General features: G+C 38.2%; 2 protein-coding genes across 2 annotated transcripts; both read right to left on the minus strand.

The window, feature by feature from the left end:
- Window positions 1-17,785: 17,785 nt before the first annotated feature.
- LOC111897059 (histone H2A) lies at window positions 17,786-18,600 on the minus strand. Its single transcript, XM_023893032.2, has 2 exons — window positions 18,340-18,600; window positions 17,786-18,138 (listed from the first exon to the last, which is right to left on the minus strand). The coding sequence occupies exons 1-2, from the start codon at window positions 18,547-18,549 to the stop codon at window positions 17,893-17,895; spliced, it is 456 nt and encodes a 151-aa protein (XP_023748800.1). The 5' UTR covers window positions 18,550-18,600; the 3' UTR covers window positions 17,786-17,892.
- A 2,826-nt stretch (window positions 18,601-21,426) lies between these two features.
- Window positions 21,427-22,263, minus strand: LOC111897046 (uncharacterized mitochondrial protein AtMg00810-like). Its single transcript, XM_023893019.1, has one exon. The coding sequence runs from the start codon at window positions 22,261-22,263 to the stop codon at window positions 21,427-21,429; it is 837 nt and encodes a 278-aa protein (XP_023748787.1).
- Window positions 22,264-22,807: the final 544 nt, after the last annotated feature.

The raw sequence follows: 22,807 nt of genomic DNA on the forward strand, positions 1-22,807 counted from the left end.
GTCTCACGAAAGCCTCGAAACCCCAAATCTTGATGTGGTCTAGTTTGGGTACTTTACCAGTCCACATCTCATGAGGAGTTTTGGCAACTTTCTTTGTAGGGACCAAATTAAAGATATGGGTGGCAGTCTCTAAGGCATACCCCCAAAATGAGATTGGTAGCGAAGCTCGACTCATCATGGAACGAACCATATCCAACAAGGTTCGATTACGCCTCTCACCTACACCATTCAACTATGGTGTCCTGGGAGGTGTCAATTGTGAGACAATCCCACATTCCCTAAGATAGTCGAGGAACTCTGAACTAAGATACCCACCACCTCGATCGAATCGAAGCATCTTAATGTTCCTGCCCAATTGATTCTCGACTTCCTGTTTAAACTCTTTAAACCTCTCAAAAGTCTCTGATTTATGCTTGATTAAGTAGACATATCCATATCTACTGTAATCATCAGTAAAAGTCAAATAATAACGATTAGCATCCCTTGTGGCGTGTTTGAAGGGCCCACACATCCGTGTGTATAAGATCCAACAAATCTTCACCCCTCTCACAAGAACCTGTGAAGGGTGATTTTGTCATTTTTCCAAGTAAGCATGATTCACAACTATCATCTGACTTTAGGTCAAATGATTCCAAGACTCCATCCTTTTGGAGTTGGCCTATGCGTTTCTTGCTTATATGTCCAAGACGACAATGCCATAGTGATGCTTTATCCAAGTTATTATCATTAACAGAATCAATACACAATACATTATTTCCTAAGTTATCTACAACATATACAGTTTCATACACACCATCACAAGGAAATGTTTTAAAATAAAGAACATTATTAAAGAAAGCATTAATCGAACCAACTTCATTATCAACTGAAAAGGTGAAACGTTGTTTATACAATGCATGAAAGGAAATAATATTTCTTGCCATTTCTAGCAAATAACAACATTTATTCAAATCTAAACTAAACCCACTACTTAGCAATAAATTATAAACTCCAATCTTGGTGACAGGTAAAGCTTTCCTATTCCCCATGACTAAGTTTATTCTTCCATGCTCCGCATTCTCTCTTCTTCTTAGTCCCTGCAAATCAGAACATATATGAATCCCACAACCGGTATCAAGGACCCAAGAGTTAGAATGGGGTGAGTTATTAGATAAGATCGTGTAAATACCTGCATGGTTGGGTTTAACTTTCTCATCCTTCACATCTTGCTGGTACATTGGGCAGTTCCGCTTCCAATGTGACTTTTCATGGCAATAAAAGCATTCAGCCTCTTTTGGGTCAGAAGAAGGAGTGGTGAAACCTTTCTTGGTTCCACTTGAAGAAGAGTCATCAAGGGTCCTAGCCTTGGTAACCTTTGAAGAGCTCTTCCTCTTTTTCCCTCGACCTTTCCTGATTGCCAAAACCGGGGCGGAGTTTGGAGTAGGAGTGTTAACAACCGACTTACCCTTAAGACCTGTTTCGGCGGTCTTGATGAGTCCCTGAAGTTTGCTGAGTGTGACCTCTTCCTTATTCATGTGATATGTCATGCGGAATTGATCATAACACGATGGTAAGGAGTGCAAAATGATATCTATTGCAAGCTCCTCAGGGAAGTTCACATTAAGCTTCAGCAACCGATCCACATATCTTTGCATTTTCTACATGTGGCTCGTGACGGATTCTCTGTCCTTCATCATGGTTGTTATTATGGAGCAGATGATTTCATACCTCTCTTGTCGTGCACTTTGATGGTATCTTTCCATCAGATCTTGGTGCATTTCAAAAGGGTAGAGGTCCTCATAGGACTTTTGGAGTTCTGCTGTCATGGTGGCCAACATGATGCATGCCACTTTGGTAGCATCCCTTTCATGTGCCCAGAAGTTAGCGATCTCCTGGGGAGTTGCAGTGGTCTCAACAATTTCCTTAAGCTCCTTGTCAAGGACATATTCTTTGTCCTCATAGCAGGTAATCATCGTGATGTTTTTGATCTGTTCATTGAAGTTGGATCTATCAAAAGTGACTTTCCCGCACAAGTTTATAAGAGTAAAGGAGCCATTAGGATTAGAGCCAGAAGCAACATTGTTTGAAGTCATCTGAAAGAAGAGAACAAGATTAGTTTAGATATTAAGAGAGTCCTTAATAAAACACCCAAATGTAATATTAAGGCTAGGATTCAATTACAATATATTATAACTTAGAAGAGGTATGCCGTAATCCAAGCTAAAACATATTTGAAAGGGAGGTGAATGACGATTCACCAATTTCCACCATGAAAACCAAAATGTAAATATTAGGTTTTTAATTGGTTCTTAGAAATTCCTAGATTCTTTTGAGATTCAATGAGCTTTTCAAAGGCATGTTTCAATCTCAAGTGTGCCCTCCAAGTTTTGTGACTGGGATACCGAGGATCACAAAACGAGGTATGGAGTAACCATGCAAATCACTTGGTACCCTTAATTTTTATCACTCAATCGATGTGCCGGTAAACCACACACGCTCCACCGATACTATGATAAACCTTAAGTCACCCTTTACCTACCTTGTTAAGTCCAAGTTAGTGTGTCGGTTAACCACACACGCTCCACCAACGACTTAAACAAAGTGTAAAGTGTAATTTCATGGATTAGCAGCTTATTCACATTTTTCCTAAAGTGACTAAGATTGGGAATTTAAAAAAAAGCATTTAGTTACTTTATAATATTCATCATACTTTTAATGAGAATTTATAAGTCCTTGTCTTGCCCATTCGGCTAACGACCCTCCACCGATCAAGGAAGCGGTGGGTGGGTGAGAGTGGACACCCATTAAGTTGCCATTTTATAGGCAACAACTTTATACCCCTTATAGATCGGCTTCGTGAATGAGGCGTACTAGCGATAAGACGATTTGATCTTATATATATATATATATATATATATATATATATATATATATATATATATATATATATATATATAAAGTATAAGGGTTGAATTTTAACTTTTAAAATTCTAAGGGTTGGAACTAAAGTTTTAATCAAGCCTTTACTTGTTCCAAAACTTGAGGGCAAGTTTTGTAAACTTCCAAAACTTTTCATTTCTTATAACTTATGAGTTAATTGAGTAATAAAAATGAAGACACTTCATTTTTTATAACTCTTATGTTCTTTTAATGGCTTTAATAAAAGTGAGACTTTTGGTTTTCCATAACTTGAAGACAAGTTATGGACTCCATTAAAACATATTGTGATCATGAATTAAACTATCATGAAGGTTACAAACAATTCCTATGATCATCTAATCTTCATAAGTTCAAGAACATGAAAATGAACACTTTCAAGAATCAAAAATTACACTTAAAACTTGTAATTTTGATAATTGACATTGTAAATGGATTTGCATAAACATTACACCATCTAAAACAAGTTTTAAAACACCAAAACAGTTTAGGGTAATGTTTCTAGTCCATTTCTAGTAACAAATGTCGAAATTCTGAAAACTGCAGCCTCTACTCATCGAGTGCAAGAACAGACTCGACGAGTAACTTGCATTTGTTCATGGACTCGTCGAGTCCCCCCATGGAATCAGCGAGTTCATACGAGAAGAAGACAAAAAATCGATTTTTTCAAGCAGTTTGCACAAAAATTAACAAACAAGCCTAGGCTCTGATACCACTGATGGGTTTTGAGCATTCTAACACTTCCTAAGTGTACATGCAACCCTAATAACCTTGGATCTATGTTTGTCTAATTATCATGCAAAGTTGAATTCCAAGGTTATATTCCTATCTAGCATACATGGGGAACATTTTCATCTTGAATGAAAGATAGAATAACATACCTTGTTGTTGATTATGATCCTTGAAACCCTGTGAGCCTAGCACCCCAAGTGTGATGCCTAAAATGCTTCACACAACACCAAATGCAATTGGAATGAACTTTGAGAGAATCTTACACTTGCAAAAATCGGCTTAGCCCTCTCGTCTTTTTTAGTGTAGCCGATTTTGGGAGAACACCTTTGTTTATATAATGTGTTGCATTAGGTAAACCCTAATGTAACATGACTCTTCATTTCATGATCCATGGGTTAACTCCATGGAGCATCCAATGGGTGGAACCAAACTTGATAATCCATGGAGCCTCTTAACCCACTATATAAGATATGAAAGATTTACATAATCTACCAATATATTTAATTAATTATCTTTTAATCACTTAATTAATTCTAAATTAATTCTTGATCAAACTAATTAAATAATATTATTAATATATTAGAACTTATAATATATTAATAAACCATAAGTGTTATTTCTCTCATTTTAGTTTATCCAATTGCATGGTGTCATGCAACCCAAATGGACCATGCCGGGTCGGGTCAAGTACATACCAGAAATAGTTATGGACTTAGACACCTTATCCAACAACCGCCACGTCGCGGTCACTCCATTATCTAGTCATGGCCAACATAAAACCCAAAAACTTATATCAACATAATCATACCTGTAAATGGGTGTTATAGCATGCCCCCACTTGAATCTGATTTCATCCTCGAAATCTGCCTCAGTTAGAATCCCTGAAAACAACACCAACACAATTTATATGCTCTATCTAACCACTTTATAAAATTAGAGCATCCATAAAGAAAACTCAAGATACCATTCATAACCCAACTGATGCAAACAAGCAACCAAAACACTTGAAAGCACTCAACTACAACAACTATCTCTCGTTCCCCAACTGTAAGACCCAGTTCAAAGCGAAAATCACTCAAATCATGAAACTCTCAAAACTGCAACTCCACACCAACTCTGGCAACACACTTCGTGAAACCGGGAATCCATCAGCCTAAAGCTCCATAAACCATACCTACATTCGTCATACCTACCCCTAGTAAATAACTAGCACACCACCAAGCTTGCATAACGAACACCCAAAAGTACCTATCGTGTTCCAACAACTCCCAAGTCTGAAAACTATGTCCAAAAAGACCTCAAATACACGCTTAACTTTGTGACAAGTCATCACTAACCCACTGCTCTCAAGAGCGTACAATGGTCAGTCCAAGAATCTCATGTTGCAACCAAACGCCAATGTCAGCTCAGGTCTACAACTACCTGACAAATCATTCAATACATTTACAAAAAAAACTTCATAACCTAAAGTTTCAGAACCAATACCCAACATTGATAACCAAACTCCTAATAAACAACCTATAAGCATGCGGGGGTCCATAAATGCAAACTTTCAGCAAGGGACTTCTAATGTACAACTAAGACTTCCAACTGGCTACTGAGCCTCCCAGTTCCCTAAAATGTTCTAACACTCAACCATGCCAAAGACTAACAATCTAAGGCCTAAGAGTCACAACCAAATGACTTTCGGATCCCACCAACAAGAGTCATATAATCACTGGTTCATGATACATTGTGACACCATTTAACTACCAGAACGACAAGCTCATAATACAAGACCGAACTTTCCATCATTTCATCATTGGTATGACGTGACATCCCCATTTTTTCGGCCCGAAAAAACCTTTTCATTATGCTCATTTTAAACAGAATACTCTTTATACTGCGGAATTTGTCCCATAAAAAGTATTTTCAAAGAAATGTGTTTTATTGATTATTAAAAACTTAGGATGTCATAATTGATACAAGAAACATAATCATAATCATATTCATTACATGCCTTACAATATCTTATTATACCTATATCTCCTTGAATCTCTTATCATATCATTATCCATGTACCTTTGTACCGCTACCTGTGATACAAAGAAATTGAGTGGGCCGGGATGGGGAGCCTGGTAAGCACATAAGGTATTCAACCTACAATAATATAACTAATTCCTTTTAATTATATATTTCACATCAAACAAATAACCCAGTTACCCATTCTTGTTATTCGTATTTCTCGAACCTAAATCGATGCTCTCAAGGGATCTATCCTAAAGGATCTCTAAGTGAATCATGTTGCCTCGGGAATTCCTTAGCAATATGTGTTAATAAGACAACTATGGGGTGGAAAAAGTACCTACATGAATAATTCATTCATACCTATAGGTCATTGTCCTGTCTGTATGTGGTTCCTTAACATATATATAGGTCGGAGACCTGCCCATGTATAATTTTGTGACACCTACAGGTCATAAACTTGTTTGTGTTAGTACATGAAATTGTTCCTTAGACAATACAGGTTTTGAAGAGATTTTGAGATGACAAGCCATTCCGATATGGTTATAATTATGGGTTTACATTGTGATTCCGAGATGAAGAAGTAATTGCGAAATCACTTCTCAACCGAGATGAAAAAGATGTTTCTAAGACCGTTTCTTATTTCGAGAAGAAGAGAATCTGAGATCACTCCTCATTCCAAGATGAAAATTTATTACAAACAAGAAGTGAAGACTCAGAAGACTAGTTCTGAGATGCATTGGATTCGGAACTTAGACAACTTTCCCTAACAAGAAGAAAGTTCTTTATGTTTTATTACATTTTTAGTATTACGTAGAATCATAGAAAATCCACTTTATCAAAATTTTCGTTACTGATGCAAGTTTCTCTTTATTTTGTGAATTTGTCATGTATTGCCTATAAAAGGAGTCTTAACCTTGTACTGAAATAGTGAACTGAATAGAAATCTTTCACTCCGTTGGGCAAAAAATTCCAAACAATATATTTTTGGAATCCTTGAAACAAGTCCTTTCGAACGGTGTACTCAAACACGAAAACTGAGACAAAATTATTTTGACTAAAAAACAGAGAATGCTCTTGGAGCTTAACCAAGCTATGATACCACTTGTTGGGTTGAAATATTCTTTTATTCAGCAGTGGAACAAAAGAAATGAACTTGCACTATCTATTGCAAGAAAGAAAAACAAAGGTCTAATATTGATACTCACTCTAATTATTACACACTACATTTCTCTGGTATTTGGTACACCGCAACTAAGGCTAGAACTTCTCTTTATACATAAACCAGCCTACAATTACCCTGCCAAAGTAAAAATGTAACTTGATGTAGATTTCCTACTATCAAGATCTTCGGCCATATCGGCATCTGTATAACCTTCCAGGATTGGCTTTGCTCCCCCGTAGCATAAACATAGTTTCGAATAGGGATGTTATTCGGGTCGGAACCGAACCAAACCAAACCGACCCGAACCCGAATAAACCGAAAACCGAATAAGGGTACTTATATGAACCGAAAACCGAACCAAATAAGCAAAACGGGTTCGGTTCGGTTTGGGTATTATTTGATTTGGTTCGGTTCCGGCCCAAATAACCCAAATAACATGTACAAAATGATTAAGGAGCCGAATAACCCGAATAACCCAAATAACCTAAATAACATTTACAATGTGATTATAAATAGTGTATTTTGTATGACTATTTTAGCTTATGATAAACACAAATAACACAAATAACACGGATTAACTATTCTTGATATATAAAATGTAAAATCCAACCACCACATTCTTAAGATATAGTTATTAAGCAATATATTAAACACTAATATCTAAAACACCCAAAAATCTATTTATAAGTATATAAGTTAAACATTAAACATCACTTGGGACCAAATAAGCCCTTATTCGGGTAACCCGGACCGAATAACCCGAAAACCGAATAAGCCTTATATAGATACCCGAAAACCGAATCGAATTGCTTATTCGGGTCTAATTCGGTTCGGTTCGATTCGGTTTTCGGTTCGGTTTGGGTTTTCGGGCCAAATTCTCATCCCTAGTTTCGAACTACCCTTCAGGTATCGAAGTATCCATTTGACTGCTTCCCAATGTTGTTTTCCCGGATTAGCTAGATATCTACTCACAATACCGATAGAATGAGCAATATCTGGTCTTGTACACACCATTGCATACATAAGATGTGACATCCCCAAAATCACGGCCAGAAAAGACCGATTTTGTTTATGCTTTATAAAAATCAGAATACTTCATTTTATAAAAAGGTTGCGGAATTTGTTCCCAGAAAAACATGGTAAATACGTTATTAAAACATTTTCGAAGAAACGTATTTATTTCATTTTAAAATGTTTGGGATGTCATCGTTAATACCGAAACATAAGCATAAACAGAACTTACAATGATTTACACTAGTGATCTACATCTCTTTTAAATCTCTCAGTGTAATGTCACTTCACTTCGTCACCTGTGATATACATAAACTGAGTGGGTCAGGTTGGGAAACCTGGTGAGTACATAGGGTTTTCAACCCACAATAATATAATTATTATGTTCAATCAAACAATCAACCCAATTACCCATCCCCATTATCTTCTTTACTCTTTAAGGATTTAACCTAAGAGTCATCTATCCTGCATTCGTTTATTCCGAAGTCCCTTACTTCCAGGGTTATGGGACTGGCACTAAATCCATAGCTGCCAATGTTCGTTCATAAAGCACTAATTCCATAGCTGCTATAGTCTATTCATTGGGTACTAAATCCATAGCTACCAGTCTTTATCTAATAGGTACTAAGTCCATAGCTACCAATGTTCAACAGGTACTAAGTCCATAGCTACCAATTCCTACAGGTACTAAATCCATAGCTACCAACGTCTAAAAGGTACTAAGTCCATAGCTACCGGTGTTTGTCCCATAGGCACTAAGTCTGTAGCTGCCAATGTATACTCACGTCATCTTCTATCTCTTATCATTCATCTACCCATCTCATACCCAACATTTTCGTATATATAAAATACGTATACAGTTTAAGTCCTTTAAAACATGTATAAAACGTTCAACCAGCATAGACAGCAAGTATTCAGATAATGTGCACACATAGCACGTAGTTTATATAAAATACTTCATATCTATGTGTAAGATGAAAGTAACTATGCACTCACTTGAGAAGGTGGTGACTCGGTACTCGGACAGCGCTTCATTTACTTTAAAATAATTTCCTTCGACGAAACCTAGTATTATTACCACTAGATTTTAGTCTAATATTTACCGTGACTAATTATTAGTCTTATTATTATTATTATATAAGCGTTTAAACAATACTTTCTAACCACTATGTACAGACAGGGGCCAGACATAAAACACCGGAGGGCAGGACCATTTTGGCATATAGCACTTCTGAAATCCAACAACCCTATGCGGCCCTTTAAACCAGATTCCCCGTACCGCGAGTAGTTAAAAAGATATTATAACGACACTTATATAAGTCATAATAATAGCTCAAATATTTATTATAAATTTATAATAACAATACTAATTTTAAATATAAACTATATTTAAAATAGGGTAAGCATAACTTACTTACAAGGGGATTTTAGCTAGGAGTCGGGCTCTGCAGGGGCAGAACTTCGTCGCTGAATCTTTCTAAGAAAGATTCGTGCAGCGCTTCAGCGCTCACCTTACTGTACTAAAACTACAGAAAGAGAAGTCGAATCACGAGGGACCGAAATGCTCGGGGGATAAGGAGAGAAAGACTCTTGAATCAAGAGAATGGTGCAAGAAATATGAGAGCCCAAGCCTCTTATTTATAGTAATTGAATTTACAAAAACTACCCCCCATAATTACTTAATGACCTTATAATTATATAAACAACTAAACACCCCTTTATAATACTATTTTAAATAGATTTAAAGATATTTGTACTAAACTAATGTCGAAAGAACTCAACATTAGTCTTATAATGACCGCATCGTCGATACCTTTCTAATGATATATACATATGTATATATATATATATATATATATATATATATATATATATATATATATATATGTACGTATATATGATTTATACTTTATTTTAATACGTAAATATGCTATTATAATTTGTAACTCGTTCATACGAACTCCGTTTTTGACGTTCTTTATATCCATGCGTAGGTGGAGACGCACTCTACAACTTTCGTTTAGACTCCTTCGGCTAATTTTGAATTTATTTTTAAAGTTATATTTTTAACAGGACGGGACAGGATTGGTCCGTTATAATCTCATAACTTCTTCATCCGATATCCATTTTCGTCTGTCTTTTTATTGTTACGCTACTAATAATGAGATCTTCAATTCTCGTTTAGGTTGTATCGGCTAAAAATTGCTCGATCTAATATTCGAATTTCGAACTGTACACTGCTAATCTGAAACTTCGAAAAATCGTAACTTCTTCATACGAAGTCAGATTTGGGCGTTCTTTTTATTGAAGTTCTTAGTTTAACATATTCTACGACTTTCGTTTAGAGCGCTAAATCTAAATCTCGCTCTATCATATATTTACTATTTACGCTTCCCGGCGCCGTGCCGGTTCTGACGCGAAACTTCGACGGGTCATAACTTCTTCGTTATAACTCGGATTTCGGCGTTCTTTATATGTACGGAAACCCTGTGACATCTTCTACAACTTGGTTAAGATTATTTATTCTAAATAATCTTTTTGTCGAAAAGTCGTTTTCGACCCCTATTGCCTCTAAATTGACTAGCCCGGATATGCGGGCGTTACAATTATCTCCCCCTTTGGATGATTACGTCCCGGAATCATCAACGAAACAGGGTCATATAATGACTCCATACGTCATCTTTTCATCCTAGGTAATAATTATAACTTCTACATTCCTTCAATTCTATCTCTTAAACTCATTGACTGTAAGAGTACTCGATCGTGCACCTGCTCTCTACCTCAGGTTAGACTCCAAATTATGACCTTCAAGTCACAATCTCGATCCTTGCTGGATACGGACTTGAGGTAAGTTCTTTTATTACTACTATAGATCGATGTGTCATATTCTAATGACCTATCATCGTATGTTGCAACACTTAGACTTAGGTCTCTTAGAGTTAAATTCTAAAACAGACTATGCCTTCCTTCATGTTCTAATGTGATATAATCACACTTTAACATTAGGCATTTCTAGCCACCAACTCCTTTAACAACGAGTGCGATACTTCTATTGATCGCTTTGATTTCAACCGTTTGGTTTAAGTCGGACGCTACATCAAACTTGGTCCTCTGAGCCACACAACATACTCATCGTAGTCGGACTCGATTCGATATGACCACTAGGGTCGGAATATCAACAATCTTCTTAGTCATTACCGAAACGATGGTAACAACACACTTGAATAAAACGAAATCAATTACTAGCTTCTTGGTAACCTTGTGACTTTCCCTGATCCAAGTGTGAGTCCTGTGCTTCCGGTAGTATAGGCCTCTACTACCATTCACACCTACTCATACTCGTCCCAAGTATTGTCTCGCAGTTTCCCAAGTCACCATGCAGCAAATCATACAATCATTCAACACATCAGATAACAAAACGAAGGTTTTATATTAATTCTTGAAACGATTACATAGGTGTTCAAGTTCACCCTAGACCATGCTTCTACTAGGCTACATCATACGAAACTATGGCTACTGCATAATCCGATCTTCGGGTAAGAAGTCCTCATTCTTGATTCCTCGCATGGTTCTCTGCTTCGTCGAGGATCATGTGAAATGCCCTTGGCCTTGGTGGCGTTTCTGGTCTTGCTGCTTTATTTTTCCTTGGGCAATCTCTGGACATGAGCCCCTTGCCTCCACATCCATAGCATACTTTGTCATTATGTGTGCAGTCTTTGGAATAGTGACCCGTCCTCCCACACTTGTAACAAGTCACTTCTTCGTTGCACTTCCCACCATGCTTCTTCTTGCATTTATCACACCATCTTGTTTCACCTCCATCTGCTCCTCCGAGTTTTGAGAATTTGCTTTCCTTGTTCGACCTCGAAGATCCCTCAAACTTTCGCTTCTCTCCTGCCTTATCTTTTTCTAGACCCTTTTCTCTTATGTGGGCCTCTACGTTCTTAGCTGCCCTAATAGCTGCTTTTAAGGTAGTTGCCATTTTGACCATTGGACCAAAGTCAGTGGGCAGTCCGTTAGCAAACCTATCAATCTTGGAGAGTTCAGTAGGCACCAAGTAGGGAAATAGCTTCATCCTCTCGGTAAATGCGGTGGCATACTCATCAACACTCATCTTCCCTTTCTTCAGGTTCTGAAACTCGTTGTTTAGGTCTATCAGATCTACCTCCGAGCAGTACTGCATTTTCAACTGTTCCAAAAACTCTTCCCACGACATCCGTAAGGCTTCTCCTCGTGGCATCGTATCTGCTAATAGCTTCCACCAGCTCAAGACTCCAGTTTTCAGCTGTCTTACTGCAAAGACAGTCTTCTGTTTCTCATTACAGCTGCAGCTCTCAAACACCATCTCCATCTCAGAGATCCAATCCATAATCTCAACCGGCTTTGGGCTTCCTGAGAGGCTTGGTGGTTTCGCACCCAAGAAGTTCTTGTACATCCGCCCATCCTTGTTGTTTCTCCCTTCTGGGCCATCCCTTTGCTCACCTTGAGTCCCAACTTGACTCACTTGGCGGCTATAGTTCCCTTCCTCAGATTGCTCGGGAATCAGTTCGGTTTGCTCAATGGGCATAGTAGGTTCGTCCCTATTCAACATCTGTCTCATTTCTTCCCTTTGTTCAGCCAACATAGCCCGAATCATGGCTTGAACTCCAGCCATGGTGACTGGCTCAGGCGCAACTTCTTCTACAACAGGTATTTGCTGAACCACTGGGGGTTGGTTCCTGTTCCCATTTGCGTTTACGTTTCCGCTACGGGTTCTTGCCATCTTGATCTATACACCGAATAAGGTGAATCTAGATCTTAATTTAGGATTGACGTCTTAAATCATCCTTATCACCCCAAAGCGGACAATATTGTGATACGTGCCAGAGGGGGATATTACAAATGGTATCAGAGCCAGGGCACGGGTCGATGTGTTCGACGGGGACGTCGAACCCTATAATGGGGGGTGAAAGTGGGTTAGATCTGATCCCACGTCGGCTGGGAAGGAGAACTAAACATTCCTTATAAGGGGTGTGGATACCTTCCTTATCACAACGCGTTTTAAAGCCGTGAGGGCAGCAGATCCCATAAGAACTCTGCAGTTAAGCGTGCTCGGCCGGGAGTAGTACCAGGATGGGTGACCCCCTGGGAAGTCCTCATGTCGATTGGCCCAAAGCGGACAGTATTTTGATACGTGCCAGAGGGGGATATTACATAAGACTTCCTACGACTGAGGAATAGGGGACTGCCTTCGTCTCGGGGATATTACATAAGACTTCCTACGACTGAGGAATAGGGGACTGCCTTCGTCTCTTCTTTTTCTTTCTCAGAAGATGGACAATTTTTCTTACTCAACTTGAAGTGGTTAGCCAAGGGCGTACCAACGGGCTTGGCATTTTCTATGTTGAACCTTTTGATCACACATTCAACATACTCTTCCTGTGATAAGAACAATTTTCTTGATTTTCTATCACGAATAATTTTCATGCCCAATATCTGTTGTGCTTGGCCTAAGTCTTTCATATCAAAGAACTTAGACAATCCTTCTTCAAGTTGTTGATCATCGTTGCATCTTGGCCCACTATCAACATATAATCCACGTAGAGCATAAGGATGATAAATTTCTCATCTGGAAACTTCTTCAGATAGACACAATGGTCTGCAACAGTTCTCTTGTACTCATGATTCATCATAAATGAATCAAACTTCTTGTACCACTGCCTTGGGGCTTGCTTAAGACCATAAAGGCTCTTCTTTAATTTACAGACGAGGTGCTCTTTCTTTGGGACTTTAAAGCCATCAGGTTGCTCCATGTATATTTCTTCATCCAAATCACCATGGAGAAAGGCCGTTTTCACATATATCTGCTCAAGTTCAAGATCTAGACTGGCAACTAATCCGAGTACAACTCGAACATACATCATTTTCACAACAGGTGAAAAAATTTCATCAAAGTCGATTCCTTCTTTTTGTTGGAAACCTTTGACAACGAGTCTCGCCTTATACTTCATAGTATTTCCCTTGCCGTCTTTCTTCAACTTGAAAACCCACTTGTTTTTCAAGGATTTCTTTCCTTTGGGGAGTTTCACCAACTCATATGCTTGATTCTTCTGCAAAGAATTCATTTCTTCTTCCATGGCCTTCTGCCAATTTGCTTTGTCAATATGAGATTGGGCTTCTTGAAAGCTTTCTGGCTCCCCCTCACTAGTAAGAAGGATGTAGTTTGAAGTCGGATATCTTCTTGATGGAGCACGAACTCGTTCGGATCATCTAACTTGAGTTCCTTCGTTTGTAACTTCTGGAAATGTATCTAAAGTATCATGGGGTGGAAGTTCCCCCTGCTCAACACCTTCTTGATTTGCATCATCAACTTCTTCATCCTCTTCTTTAGTGGAAACATCATCTTTATTTTCAGATATTATATCTGAAACTTTGGATCTTTGTTGCTTGTTAACCGGTGCCTTGAAATCATAATACTGGTTTTCATAGAAAACCACATCTCTACTTCGAATAACCTTCTTTAGTTCTGGGTCCCATAGCCTGTACCCGAACTCTTCATCTCCATATCCAATAAAGATGCATGGAGTGGATTTGAGGTCCAACTTCTTCCGCAATTCACTTGATACATGTTCAAACGCTTTGCACCCAAATACTCTCAAATGAGAATATGATATGTCTTTACCCGTCCATATCTTCTCCGGAACTTCAAAATTTAATGGAGCGGAAGGTGGCCTATTTATTAGATAGCAAGTTGTCAATACAGCTTCACCCAAAAATGGCTTTGGGAGTTTAGTCATGCTGAGCATGCATCAAACTTTCTCAACAATAATGCGATTCATCTGTTCTGGTACACCATTGTGTTGTGGGGTTCGTGGGACAGTCTTTTCATGTCTGATACCATGTTCCGTGCAGTATTTAGAGAACTCACGGGAATAGTACTCGCCTCCATTATCTGATCTGAGACATTTTATCTTCTTGCCTGTTTGTCTTACCACCATTGCATGAAAAACTTTGAAGCGGTCCAATACTTGATCCTTCGTTCTCAAACAGTATGCCCATTTTCGTGATGCATCATCAATAAATGTCACAAAATACCGGCTTCCACCAAGAGATTCTACTTCAATGGGTCCACATACGTCGGAGTGGACAAGGCTCAGCAATTCAGAGCGGTTCTTTCTTGTGGAGCTAAAGGAAACTCTGTGTTGTTTCCCGAATAGGTAGTATTCACAAGGATCTAAGGCAACATCTTTTGCCATTGAAATGGACTCCTTCTTTGCAAGAGCCGTCAATCCCTTTTCGCTCATGTGGCCTAGTCTTCTATGCCACAAGTTTGGTGATGTCTCTTCTTTAACAACATTGAGACATGGTTGAAGCAGCTTTGCATGGCTTTTATAAAGATTACCATCAAGTTGTCCCCTTGCAACAACCATAACACCTTTTAACAACTTCCAAGTGCCATTTTTGAATTGATTATCATATCCTTGGACGTCAAGAGCTCCAACTGAGATAACATTCATTCTTAGCTCTGGGACATGCCGAACATCTTTCAACACCAATGTATATCCAACATTGGTTTTTAAATGCACATCACCAATACCAGCAATGCTTGAGAAACTGGTGTTTCCCATCTTCACGGTACCATGGTCTCCGGGTTTATAAGTAGTGAATAAATCCCGGTTTGGAGTCGAATGATATGATGCAGCGCTATCAATCACCCACTCATCATCATGAGTTCCAACATGTAGGCATGCTTCCTCCTCGTATGTAACAAGGGCAACGTCTTGTGTTATGGTGACCATGGTTTCACCATTCTCCCTGCTTGGATTCTGACTTGTCTCGGGCTGCTCTCGTAAGAACCTACGGAAATCACTACTTTTGTGGCCATAATAATTACAGTGATTGCAATAGCCTTCGAACCATGTATTTGAAGATTTACCTCGCTCTCGCGATTTCCCTCGATCTCGTGATTTCCCACGATCTTGAGATCTTCCTCTACTTTGACTATGTTTGCCTCTGCCTCGACCTCGACCTTTACCTCCAGTTCTTCCTCCGCCTCTTTCTTTATTTTCTGAAACGAGGGCAAAAGACTGGTTTGTACCAGCTTCTTTCCTTCTGGCTTCCTCGTTCATTAGGGCGTCTGTGACCATCTCCATTGACACTTTGCCACCGGGGGCAGAGTTGCTGAGAGTCACAACAAGCGTCTCCCAATTATCTGGTAGAGAACTCAAGAGCAATATGGTTTGTTCCTCGTCTTTAAGAACCCAATCAGCAGCACCGAGCTGGTTTACGAGATCCTGGAACTGACTTGTATGCTCGGTTATGGACATACCACTTCGTAACTTGTGGTTTACAAGGTGCCTCATCAGCAAGCTCTTGTTGCGTGCCATCTTTGCCTGATACATATTCTCGAGCTTCTCCCAAAGTTTGTACGCGTCTGTCTCTTGAGAGACATGATGAAAAACACTGTGGTTGATCCACTGTCGAATTTGTGCCACCGTTTTCCTGTTTATTCTCGTCCAAACTTCGTCTGTCTTCGTGTCAGGTTTGACACCTTGCTTTTCTATAGGCTCTGCTAAATCTTTCAGATTAAGCAAATCTTCCATCCTTGGCTTCCACATGTTGTAATTTGTGGGCGTAAGTTGAACCATCGTAATCGTACTTGTAGATTCCATTGAAAATAATTGCAAATTTATTTTACAAATATTTCGAGGAAAAATTAGATAAAACCGAGCTCTCGGTTGGATTCGGAAGCGTCAAAAATGGTGGGGTAGAATTTTTCGGGCTCAAAATATACTTTCTTGAAAAGTTATGTGCTAATTTGTAACTTTTCAGAACTATAGGGGCTAAATTGTAATTTTCGACACTTACAGAGGCCTATCTGAAACTTTTCTGCAAACCAGGGACCTTCCTGAAACTTTTCAGAAGTCAAGGGATCAAAACAATTAATTTCATAACAACAGGGACCGAATTGCTGCATTTTCCGAAACAGAGGGACCTATGTACAGTTTTCTGGAACTTCAGGGGCTAAACTGCAACTATCTGAAACTCTGGTCAATTGTGACGTCACTCCTTCTTCTCCGGCGAGGCTTTCCGGCGGCTGGTTTTTCCGGCGATATTTTCCGGCGCTTTGACAAAACTTCGACCGACGTTTTGGAGGTCTTCCCGTGGTAAAAAAATTACGAAAAATATATTTTCAGAATCCTTGGAACAGGCCTTTTCCAACGGTGTACTCAAAAATGGATTTTGAGACAAAAAAAAATTGACGAAAAAACAGAGAAATTCGTAAAAAATTCCCTGGACATCAAACGGGGCTCTGATACCAGTTGTTGGGGTTGGAAAACTCTTCTATTAAACACTAAAATAGAATTATAATAGGAGGAGCAACTCTCACACTCAACTATTACAAAAAACCAACTCTCTCACTAACACTCTCACTCTAAGTGTTATACTATCTATTTCTCTGTGTTTGAGATGCTTACAACTGAAGAATGAAGCCTCTATTTATAGTCTTGGCAGCCACCATTGTAGTTGTTTTCATTAACTGTGTTCATCATAGGGTTGGAAGACTTCGCCACCCAAGGTCTCATTTTGTCGGCAAAGGTGGCTACTGTAGCGAAGGCTGGAACACAACACCATCGACCAAAACTACCTACAAACATAACAACATTTTAGTTACCCTTAAACGTTCCTTATGTATCAAAGAGTTTATATTGTTCGAAACCAAATAAGATATGAAGAGGTCTTTCCGATTGAAGCGGTTTGACATGCTAACAATTGTAATTGGCAGATTAGGTAAAAGAGAACACGCAAATATTGGATCTATCTTCAACGATACAGTAATAAACATTGAACTATTGCGCTCAATTTTTTAAGAGATACATTATGTGTAAGATAATAATGAATTGCACACTTACATTAAATCTCAACTAAACGTAATTGAAAGACAGTCAAATAATAAGAAGATCCATGACGCGACAATTATAAGAAACAAGTCGTTTCATTCATTAAATATTGATCAACATCATCATACAAACTTGTAACATGATCTTAAACCAAAAAAGAACTACAAATTCTAGCGTCATAATTTACTCAGCCTTCTTGGCTTTTTTTGGAGATTTAGCAGCTTTAGATGGAGTTGAAGGCTCCTTAGCAGCGGTCTTCTTTGGCAATAGAATTGGGTTGATATTTGGAAGAACACCACCATGAGCGATCGTAACTCCACCCAATAATTTCCCAAGCTCTTCATCATTTCTAATGGCCAACAGAAGATGCCTTGGAATAATTCTGGTCTTCTTGTTGTCCCTAGAAGCATTTCCAGCTAACTCTAGCACCTACAGTCAATAAAAATCAAGCAGATTAGAAATAATAATCCATAAATTAGAATCAATTAGAATAAATATAAAGAAAAAAGGAACTTCAGAAATCAGATCTAAGTTCCATGCTCTTTGTTTAATTCAAAATCAAGCCAGTAAACATCGATTTACGATATCCACGTTGAGCTTATTGAAATGATATGAGAAAATAAAACTTACTTCAGCAGCAAGGTATTCAAGAACAGCGGCGAGGTAAACCGGAGCACCGCTTCCAACACGCTGCGCATAACGTCCTTTCTTCAGAAAACGCCCAATTCTACCGACGGGAAACTGAAGTCCGGCCTTGACGGAGCGGGTAACCGCCTTCTTCCTTGGGCCACCGGCCTTTCTTCCTCCGGCACCCTTCTTTGACTTTGCTGCGCCTTCCATTTTTCTTTTAGCGATGAATAAACAGTGTGAAATGAGCGGATTCGATGAAGAACAGGTCTTGACATGGTTTCATTTTGTAGAGGTGGGTGGAGGTGACTCGGGATCGATAGCTTTGTAACAACCGTTGGATGGGGGGATGATTCAACGGTCTTGATCTGTTAGATAGCGATCCGCGTGATATGTACCCGTTTTGAGGTTTGTGTGATTTCCTGCTACTTTTTAAAATTTTAAAAATATTTTGATTCTCCCGCTAAAGAGACTAACCACGTGTTTTCCAAATACCCTATTATGAATGGCCTTATTATTTTTGGGTGATGTTAAAAATACATCATATTTGCTTAAATAAACTTCATGTCACTTTATTTTTATAACTTGTAAGTTATAATCATTAGTTGTTTATTATTATTATTATTATTTAATATTAGATAACTGATATAATTATTTTTCGTTTTAATTTTGTTAAACCAATAAATAAATTATTTAACATCATTTTATTATTATTTATCTATATTACCTTTGTTTTTATAGTCTTAAAGATACATTTTTTTGTTGTTTTGTTCGAACATGATTTAAAGTTGTAATTCAAACACATTTACTAATTAAAAACATGAATTTGGATTAAAAGAAAAACAATTATTATCGAGTACTATTCGACTAATGTTGTTTTTTATAAAATGGTAATTATTTACAAACTCAATTGTAATATAAATGTTGATGTCACGATAGTGAATATGACCGAAACAATAAGTATGTCGTGATATTGTATTTTCATCTAGATAAATGACCATTGGTGTAAAAAGGACCGGTCATGTTACAAAATCAATAATAAGACCAATGGTATGAATTGGGAAGCCATATTGGCCAAAATATGTGATTGCATGGATGATATGGTATCTATGACCATATAAGGTTATGTAAGCTTGTAGCATTAGTAGTGGATGTAAGACTATTGTTAGTGTGGCGTAATAGCATCCATAAGTGCATGTAAGACTATCTTGATTGTGTTGTGATAATTTTTGGGTATACGGTAACAGTGTCTTGTCCTCGCCAAAGGCAATAGGAGAATTGTATGTTTCGTTATACGTGGTAAATGTATGGATGTAGTGTGTTCATGAGTCATGACGCATTTCACTTACCCATTTTATATTAACATTTTCAGATACGTTAAGGGTAAATATAAGAAGAATCAGTCTCACTGCATCGAGCTCGTCTTAAACTAGTATGATATTTATGTTAATTTTCTATAAGAAATTCGTTATTCAACTTTAAGGATTTTTTTATGTTTTAAGACCATCTTCTTTTATTAAAATGTTTTATTTGGTTTATGAAATACTTTTTTTTTAGACTGTTATTTATATATATTAAAAAAATATGGGTGTTACAACAATAAAACGAACTCATTTGCATTTTTTTCAGTTCACTACACATAAGATGAAAATGTATGAATGTACTGTTGTGTCAAGTGTGGTTGACAAGTTACCACCATTTTATAAGGATTTTAAACATACCTGAAACGTATAAAATAAGAGTTCTCACTAATACAACTCAAGAGTCACATACGGGTGAATAATCATTATGTGTTCATAGATATGGATAAATAAAAGGAAATTTGATGTTGGACAAGTCGTTGTCCACATGTTGGATATGTCGGAAATTGATCACGTTAAGCGTGATTGCTTGGTGAATCTCAATAATAATGGTGTTGGATATAGTGATGATGGAAACAACATGGATAAAGAATCGATACACCAAAAATATGGCATGTTTTGTTAACCTTAATATTTATATTCAAAATTAGAGTCCACTAATTACTTGATCGTTTTATGTGCATGATGATTTTACATGGTGGATTGACACGAGTACAACAAGTTATTTTAAAAAATATCATAGATGGTTCGAGAAATTGACATCAGTAGATGATGGATCCACAATTAAGATGTTTGATGAGTCAAGTTAAGCAAAATATGGTGTTTGTGATGTTAGTATTCGATTTACTCATGGAAAATAATAAAGTTCTTCAATGTTTTGGATGTTCCTAATCTAATAATCTCCACAATAATTTTGTTAGTGGTAGTTGTTTAAACTTTGATGGTTTCAAACACGTTAAAATCAGATTGGTATATTTGGTTTGTATTTTGCATGTTTAGTGGTTTTGGATATATGCAATAGTATATTTTTTGAAAGGTGGTTAATACGTTTGTCTTGTGATGATAAATACGTTTTTGTGTCATCTTCGTATGCTACATCTTTATAAAATAGATAACTTTATGCTATAACATGCACGTTTAAGTTATGTCAATTTAGAAGAATAAAACAAACGTCAAAATGGATTAATTCCGGCTTTTAATATTAGTGATTAAAAATGTAAAGCTTGTATGTTAACGAGAGTTTTTTCCCTGTCGATACAAAATGCATTCCACCAATATATAATACAACATATGGAAACATCTATGATTGTGGGAAAAATATAAAAGGGCCACACAAATACCAAAAATACAAAGATCCATTACAGAGCACAAATAAATATACAGCTAACATCCCCCCACAGTCAGAACATAATGTCTTGAACGGACGTTCAGACTGGATCTAAAGTCAAGGAACAATGTGGAAGGAAGTCCTTTGGTGAAGATATCAACATATTGAGACGAAGACGGGACATGAAGAACTCGAATCTGACCCATAGCGACTTTATCTCGCACAAAGTGAATAGCACAAAGTGAATATCTATCTCTATATGTTTTGATGCTGAACCGAATTGGTGGACAAATAAACGGCACTGACGTTATCATAATACACAAGTGTAGCAGAAGGAGGTAGGTAGTGAAGCTCGCGAAGCAAGGTACACAACCAACAGGTCTCAGCAACAACATTTGCAACTCACCGATACTCAACTTCAGCACTGGATCTTGAAATGGTACCTTGTCTCTTGGACGACCAAGAGAGGAGGTTTTGACCCATAAAAACACAGTAGCCGGAAGTGGAGCGACGTGTGGTGGGGCAACCAACCCAATCGGCATCAGAATAGGCAATAAGACCATGAGACGGAGATACATATAGTTGTAAATCATGATCAAGAGTACCTCGAATGTATCTCAAAATGCGCTTGAGAGCGGAGAAGTGAGGCTCTCGAGGATCATGCATGTAAAGATAAACTTGTTGAACTGCATAAGTGATGTCAGGTCTCGTGAATGTAAGGTACTGAAGAGCTCCTGCAAGGCTCCTGTAGAGAGTCGGATCAGTGACAGGAGGAACTTTGCCATCAAATTTAGCTGATGTGTCGGCGGGAGTGCGACCTGGTTTGCAATTGAGCATCTTAGCCCACTCAAGGATCTCGTTGGCATACTTCTGCTGTGATAAGAACATACCATGTTTGTCTCTAGTAACAGCAATACCTAGAAAATAGTTCAGGGTGCCTAGGTCAGTCATGGCAAACTCTGAACGAAGAGTGGTGATGACCTTATGTAAGAGAATGGAAGATGATGCAGTCAAAATGATATCATCAACATAAAGTAATAAATACGCAGTCTGAGCGCCCTGTCTGTAGATGAACAAAAAGGAATCAGATTTGCTGTTAGTAAAGTCGAACCCTGTAATGAATTGAGCAAACCAATGATACCACGCTCGCGGTGCTTGCTTGAGTCCATATATGGACTTCTGAAGTAAGCAAACATGATCCGGAAAAGATCGATCACGAAAGCCGGGGGGCTGATGCATGTAAACGGTCTCCTATAAGTGACCATGTAGAAATGCATTTTTCACACCCAACTGGTGAACCGACCGGTGGTGTGAAATAGCCAAACTAAGGACAGTCCGGATGGTAGCCGGTTTCACAACCGGGCTGAAAGTTTCATCACAATCAATGCCAACTCCTTGATTGCAACCAGTCGTGCCTTATACCGAGCAAGAGATCCATCTGCATTATGTTTCTTCTTAAAAAGCCAAATACAGTTAACAACATTTGCAGTGGGGGCCGTGGCACAAGTACCCAAGTCCCATTAGAAATAAGTGCATTAAATTCTTCAGTCATAGCATTGTGCCAGTTTGGGTCTTGAAATGCTTGAGAGTAGTTTTTGGGAAGAGGAGATTGGGAGGGCTGGGTATGAAGGTTTAATTTATCAATGGGCTTGAAGATTCCATGACGAGCACGGGTTTGCATATGATGAGTGCGAGTGGAGGTGGGAATAAAGGGTTGAGAGTGTGGTGGGGGTTATTTTGGGTGAGAAGGGGTTGAGTGGAAGGAGAAGGAGAAGACGTCGAA

The sequence above is a fragment of the Lactuca sativa genome, chromosome 5 (assembly GCF_002870075.4).
Source record: "Lactuca sativa cultivar Salinas chromosome 5, Lsat_Salinas_v11, whole genome shotgun sequence".
Lineage (NCBI taxonomy): Eukaryota > Viridiplantae > Streptophyta > Magnoliopsida > Asterales > Asteraceae > Lactuca > Lactuca sativa.

Coding starts and splice junctions, on each gene's coding strand:
- LOC111897059 (XM_023893032.2), bottom strand. CDS start 18,549: ATGGAAGGCGCAGCAAAGTCAAAGAAGGGTGCCGGAGGAAGAAAGGCC. Junction 18,139..18,339: donor TTGAATACCTTGCTGCTGAA/GTAAGTTTTATT, acceptor TATTGACTGTAG/GTGCTAGAGTTAGCTGGAAA.
- LOC111897046 (XM_023893019.1), bottom strand. CDS start 22,263: ATGCATCAGCCCCCCGGCTTTCGTGATCGATCTTTTCCGGATCATGTT.